Here is a 7329-nt window from a genome sequence, read left to right as displayed (position 1 = left end):
AGTATTTTAAAAACAGTTGCTGCTGCATATCTAGTCCCTGGCATTGATCTTAATATAAAAGACTGAAACAATTTCAATAGCTATTACTATTACAGCAATTTCAAATTTTACAGTGTATAAGTTTTAAATAATTATCTGATATGTTTTTCACAATCTCCTTTAAAATTGGGTATATATTACCAAACCCATTTTAGAGTAAGTTATATACCTATTGATAATGCAGGTTACTTAATTCTACATCTGACTCCTATTCAGTATTATTCCAACAAGAATGTGAGCTGTAAGCCTGGTCAGTGTGGCTCAGTGGCTGAGCATCGACCTATGAACCAGGAGGTCACTGTTCAATTCCAGTTAGGGCACATTCCTGGGTTATGGGCTTGATCCCCAGTAGGGGGCAAGCAGGAGGCAGATCAATAATTCTCTCTCATCATTGATGTTTCTATCCTTCCCTCTCCCTTTCTCTCTCTGAAATCAATAAAAATATTTTTTAAAAAGAAGGATATAAGCTTAAGAGGCTAGTAGGAATTTTTGTCTGCTCCCAGAAGAGTGCCTGGCACACACCTATAGAAATATATGCTAACTTTCCTCTACAGAAATATGTCTAAGAAGACCAAACAGGGGAGGAAAATTAATATAAAACCTCCAAGGCTATTGTGAATAAGAGAATAATCTAATCTCATAGGAGAAGGGGATGGGGGGTGGGGGGAGCAGGAAGAGATTAATCAAAGAATTTATATGCATATATGCATATCCCATGGACTTAGACAACAGTGCCAGGAAAGCCGGGGGCTGAATGGAGGGGGCAATAAAGGGGGAGGGGGGAGATCTGTAATACTGTCAATAACAAAAAATAAATTTTAAAAATAACCTAAAATTGTTATATTATTCTGATAGTGTAACAGTACCTATATTTTATCTATCTTATGATATAGCATACAAGAAAGAATATATTTTTATAAAATAAGAGACTGTTTCAATATAATTGTATTAAATTAAGAGTTACTTAATGTGCATTCTTTAGCAATTTTATTAAAAACATCTTAATAGCTTTCCAAAACATATAGTCACTTATGAGTTAAAAATATAAAATGACTCATTTATATCTGACAAGAATAATGATTAACTCAAAAACAAAAAGACACAATGGGAAAATAATTTTTCTTTGCCAGAAGATAAATAGTAAAATATTTACACAACCCATTCATCCAAAGCAAGTAATATATTTGTGATATATTTCAGAATTATAAAATATGCCCAAAACTTTTACTGACAAGATCATCTTTACATTTATATTTCAGAAACTTGGTGTCCATGAAGATGGAATATATGTTTTATAAAATATTGCACATTATCTTCTTTGCCCTCTCTATACATTTAAACAAAGTTATAGAGTTATAATTGTATAGTTAAAATCATAGACTGTCTCTTCTTTTGACATTCACTAATATCATGAAAGTATTTGTTTAATATAAGGGCTGTTAACCTGTTTTTTGGGTAGAGGGTTCAGAAAATGCTTTTGAACTCTCAGAAAAGCAAGAAAAAAATATGTACATGCATTAAACATTCTACATTCATACACTGAGCAAAGAAGCTATTCTTATGGACATTTGCCTTAGAAGAATCATAGCCATTTCACTATTAAGAGAAATGTGTTCTTAAAAATTTGTTCCCGTGTTATTTACATTATTCAACATTTCTACAAAAGAACAATGTGTTTGTCAGTATTGTTACATAGGGAACAAACAATGATCATAAAATTCTGTTACAAATTTTTGGGTCAGAATAGGAATACATTTGATATTAAGAATTTTAACGCCAAGCTTCAGGTATTCTAATTCCTTTTTCCCCTCACACTAGTAGAAAGTGTAAAATATAATAAGGAAGATTTTAGTAATAGAACTAAAATCAACTTTAATACTAAGACACTGGAACATACTAGTTTTAAAAGTAAAGAAGTCACACATCAGCATAAGTATATAACCATTCATGAAAAAATGTTATACTAAGAATTATGGTGAAATATTACCAACATGGCCAAATATCATGTTTTTCTATTAATACATTTCCTTTTATTAAAATAATTACCAAGTTTTAACGATGATTCTAATGAATGGATACTTTTCAAAGCATACAAATCATTTGGTATTTAATATTATATCCATGCTCTAATTTCATCGACATTAAGCTTACCTTTCCTTTTGGTCCAGACTGCTTAAAACATGAAAAAGAAAAAAAATGTAAGAGGCAAGACCTCATTTTTGATATATCACTGTAGTTTTAGTAATTGTAAATAAGGCAAAACTCTAATGTGATTAATTTGTTTTAAACACATTATATACTATGTTTTGAATCTTGTCAGATATATAAATTGTTTTTCAATTTTTGTGAATACAGAAAATACTTTATATCTAAACATATTTAAAGAAGAAAAAAGGATATACAAAAGTATGAAAAATTCTTGAAAGCTTTAATTAACCACCCAACATTTGAGTATATATGTTATTTTATAGTTATATAAATAATTCAAGAAACAACACAATTTCCTGAAAGTTATACAAAAATTTAGTGGTTCCGCCGAAACCGGTTTGGCTCAGTGGATAGAGCGTCGGCTTGCGGACTGAAGGGTCCCGGGTTCGATTCCGGTCAAGGGCATGTACCTGGGTTGCGGGCACATCCCCAGTGGGAGATGTGCAGGAGGCAGCTGATTGATGTTTCTCGCTCATGGATGTTTCTAACTCTCTATCTCTCTCCCTTCCTCTCTCTGTAAAAAATCAATAAAATATATTTTAAAAAAAAATTTAGTGGTTCCAACCCTGTTATTAGATGTGATTATTTGCTTCTGAGCAAGAAAAAGAAAATTTAAGGTTAAACTTTTGCACCAAAGCCTTAGTATATGGTTTGGGATACAAGGAAAGGCGTGGGATAAGGTCATGGCCTATAATCAAAATCCCAATGTATAAAAGATCCACCTTTTTGCATAGTTCACAGAAAACATAAAAAGCTATCAACATCAATTACTTAAAAGTAACGTTATAAAAGCCCTCAATTTAGAATAAAATTCACATTCTAGAAATACTCCTCTTTACTATAAAAGGAACTAAATATTCAGAACTAAGCAAAACAGTTCGCAAAATCCTTAAGTCCCCATATTAACTCTTGTATTCCTATCATGTGGAACACACAGGTAAAACCAATTTAATCCTAGCAAAAAAGAAAAAAAGAAAGGAAGAAAAGGAAATATGGTAATTTGATTTTACAAAATTGACATTGAAAAGAAATGCTAATTTTTAAAATATATTTTCAATAGTAAGAAAAGCATTACTATAAACTTACATGATGCCATATTTCAAATTTTACCTTGGCTATTTAAAAAAATGGAACGATTTGTATAAAATAAGTTTATGTTGTATAAATAACAGAAAAATGAGGGAATATGTAATATATCTAATTTATAAGTCATGGAACATCTATAATTCCCTCAATATGTATTTATTATCAAGTCCTGCCCTAGAGGAGATTACATACTTTAAAAAAAAAAAAGCTTTTAACAAATGGGAAGGAAATCTAATTAGTAATGTAGGACTTTGTAAAAATGTCAACTTATATTCTTGTTGGGCTATCTCATTCTTGAACCAGTGATGTACCAGTGCTCTTAAAATTTAAAAGAGAAAGAAAAGAAAACAAAAGAAAAGAAAAGAAAAGAAGACTGACTGATTCTGGTGTCCATGACTTGATTTAGGACTTCAAAAATTCATTCAAAGTAGTGCTTTTCATTAATAATTAAATCTTGCTTATTCCAGGAGCCCATTTTCCCATTTATGGTGTATAAGTGCTTTTGTAGATATTCATTTTCCCCTATGAGCCTTACAAGTCTTTTTACCTACCCTTAATAAAAACAAACAAACAAACAAAAAACCAAAAAGTGAAATGTAAATAAAACATAAACCACTAAATGTGCTTTTGTAGTAAGACTGATGAAAACTAGAGGTGAAGATGGTATCGAGTTATATACATTTTTTAATTTTGGCTTTTTTCCATACCAAATACTACCCTCCTCCTCCATCACTGTTAGTAAATCAAGAACTCATCTTTTAATATGAATTAAATTAACATTTGAAATAGCAGTAAGAATATAGACTGGAATCATAATATTCTCCCATAGAGTAGCTAATTTGATCTGATACTTTAACAATCTTCATTCATTTCTTTTAGATTAAAAAGGTGTGACATACTTGTTTCCATATTTTATTCAAAAAGCAGGTCTGATTTATTTACGAGATAAGTTATACCACACTCCAAGAAGAATAGACTGTATGTGTGAATTACTAACTGGTAGCATTTCCTTTAATTTCAAATTAAGGGTTGAAAAAATAAAAATTAGGAGAAGCTATAAAAGCCAGTGTGCTACCCTCACCTGAGGCCTACACCAATTAAAACCAAGAAGCAACTATCTTTGTTTCATGACTTTGAGTATGTGGTTTCTACTGCATGCAGTGTTCTCATTTATCTAGTAGACTCAAAAGTTACTTTAATATTTCCTTTGTGAATTTTTTACCCTTCCCTTTTCTGTAAATAGTACTACACATACTTTGTATATCCCTACTACTGCAATTACCATGCAATTGTTTGTTCACTTGCTTTCTGACCTCTTCCTTCATCAGACCTGAGCTTTAAGGCAGGGACTTTGTCACATTCATCTTTGACTACTCTGTACCTCACCTATGCCTGGTATGTAGTATGAAATGAATGTTTTGAAGGAAGAAAATTGGAAAAACTCTCAATGACTTGTCTTTGAATTTTAAAATATTTTTAATGACAGTTACGCTGCAATAGGAGGTATAAGAAATGTTTATTCTATAAATAGGAATAAAAGTAGAAATCTAAAGCTTTGCTGCTGACAAAACTTTGTGTTTTTCTTATTGTCTCTAGTTTTTCTTGTCAAGTACTTTAACTCAGGATTGTTTCTTTAAATATAAACTAACTCGGGTTTTATTTTTTTATTTTTAAGAAACATTTTACTAGTGAATATCAGTTCCTATTAACAGAATCTAATCTTTCATAAACATGAGTAATGGTACACATGCATGGTATAACAAGTGTGCAGAACAGGAATAAAACAAAACAAACCAATTTCCAGAATAAAGTCCGTTTTTTAACATAACCAATGAGAAAAGGGGAATTAGGAGAAGTCATAGTGTGAATAAATTCAAACTAACAAACTTCAAAAGCAATAATAATATTGGTTGCAGAACATATCACTAGATCATAAATTAGTATTTCAACTTAGAACACATTTTCAGAATATCCAGAACACAGATCTTCACCAGCATTGGAATCTATCAATGTGATCAATGTGTGAGAAAATTATACCTCTCCTTCTTCTTTTCCCCTAATTACTCTCTTTTTCTTATTTAGTCTCTTGTTTGTGCCACATGTAGGCCAGAGAGCTTGATTTGTTTGTGTACTTTGTAATAAAGCAAGCCAATTTTTGGTATGTGCAGTGACTTCTCTTTCTTTTTAGTTGAATTTCCCAAACGTTTTATGTGAAAAATAAGATTAAAAACTAATATATTTTAGTAAAAACGGGTTTTCTTTACTATCCTAATACATGAGAAAGATTTAAGATTTTTAAGTAGCCAGCACCGGTTTGGCTCAGTGGATAGAGCGTCGGATCAATAAAATATATATATATTTAAAAAAAAAAGATTTTTAAGTAAAAAATATGTTATAGAAACTCTATGTAAATAGTAAACATAACAACGGTTTATAATAGGACATTTTCTGAATGAGTAGTAGCCTAGATTAGTATTTTTAAATAATGAGGAACAGCATCTAGCATATATACCAAATCTTTAAATTTTACTAGTTATAAAAATTTTTATGTAACAATTCATAATGCAAAAAATAGATTATTTAATTGTTGGTGTCCTAGAATTTTTAGTAAACTGAAATTGACTCAGAATTGAAATTTCATAATCATTTTTGGATGGTTATGAAAAACCTCATGCCCTGACCGGTTTGGCTCAGTGGATAGAGCGTTGGCCTGCGGACTGAAAGGTCCCAGGTTCGATTCTAGTCAAGGGCATGTACCTTGGTTGCAGGCACATCCCCAGTGGGGAGTGTGCAGGAGGCAGCTGGTTGATGTTTCTCTCTCATCGATGTTTCTAACTCTCTATCCTTCTCCCTTCCTCTCTGTAAAAAATCAATAAAAAATATTTTAAAAAAAGAGAAAAACCTCAAAAGCATTTAAAACACCAAGCTTTCCCCATTATTTCAAGATTCAAGTAGTACTTTCACAGCCACTGAGAACATCAAAATCTATTAAAACTACTAAAACACAAAATTTTCTAAAACATTTAAAACTAATATTTTGATTTACTTTGACACTATAAAATCCTATGAGCCTTATAGAGAAAGTAAGGTAATAACTGTAGTGTTACTCATCAGAGCTAAACTACCAGCTGAAGATTTCTCTATCAAATACTGTAAGTTCCAATGTAATAAAATCAGTGTAAGTTAACTGGAATATAATGCAATAAAATGGCTTTCATTTAAAGGACACATAGGACATACTTCAATGTGAGGTTGGGAGGACAAGAAGAGATAGACCAAAGAATTTATATACTTGTATGAATAGTCCATGGGCACGGACAATAGGGTAGTGAAGACCTGAGGAGGGTGGGTAGGGGCTGGGAGGGGGGCGGGAATGGGAGATATCTGTAATACTATCAACAATAAAAAAAGTGTATTAAAATATAATAAAAAAGGTCTCTGTGATTTATTCAAAAACAAATATAAAAGAATAAAATTCTATGACGAGTTATTTCAGAGACATGATTTTTACAAACAATAGAAACAGTAAAATTTCACAAATTTAAAAAAATGGTTTAAAAAAATAGTGAAAAAACTCCTATTAAAGGGCATGGTATATGTATACTAAACAAAGGCAATTAGAATCCTTACCTTTGAGCTGCTGTTTTTACAACTGGTGTCTGTGCGTTAGCATGATGAAAACATCTACCATCAATAACAGTTCCAGAACGTAATGATGCATTCTGTGTATTTTCACTACAAATTCAAGAAAAAAAAGAATAATTTGAACAAGGGAAAATTACATATACATATGCAAAATAAATCCTTTAAAATCCGAGTGCATGCAGAAAACCACTTAAAAAAATGTATAAACCCAATTGGCCATGTTAAATTGTATATTAAGAGTTTTCCACTTTCTGAATTTATCTCTGAACTAAGGGCCCGGTGCGTGGATTCGTGCATGGGTGGGGTCCGGCCAGCCTATCCAGCTTTGGCCAGGCTGGCTGGAGGGAGGAG

At 31.5% G+C, this 7329-nt stretch overlaps 1 protein-coding gene across 6 annotated transcripts in view; it reads right to left on the bottom strand.

Moving 5' to 3' along the window:
* Positions 1-7329, bottom strand: part of SENP6 (SUMO1/sentrin specific peptidase 6) — a 108042-nt gene that overhangs the window by 85732 nt on the left and 14981 nt on the right. For 4 of the 6 annotated variants that reach the window (XM_015569432.1, XM_015569431.1, XM_015569437.1 and 1 more), the window contains exons 3-4: positions 6964-7068; positions 2191-2211 (exon numbers count right to left, since the gene is read on the bottom strand). In XM_015569432.1, coding sequence (XP_015424918.1) covers positions 2191-2211; positions 6964-7068 — 126 coding nt within the window. The remainder of the gene's footprint in view (positions 1-2190; positions 2212-6963; positions 7069-7329) is intronic. The other 2 variants (XM_015569433.1, XM_015569436.1) reach the window with 2 other exon arrangements.

This window comes from Myotis davidii, unplaced genomic scaffold (assembly GCF_000327345.1).
Source record: "Myotis davidii unplaced genomic scaffold, ASM32734v1 scaffold104, whole genome shotgun sequence".
Classification (NCBI taxonomy): Eukaryota; Metazoa; Chordata; class Mammalia; order Chiroptera; family Vespertilionidae; genus Myotis; species Myotis davidii.
The sequence above is the reverse complement of the archived record's forward strand: the minus strand, read 5'-3'. Positions and strand labels throughout refer to the sequence as shown.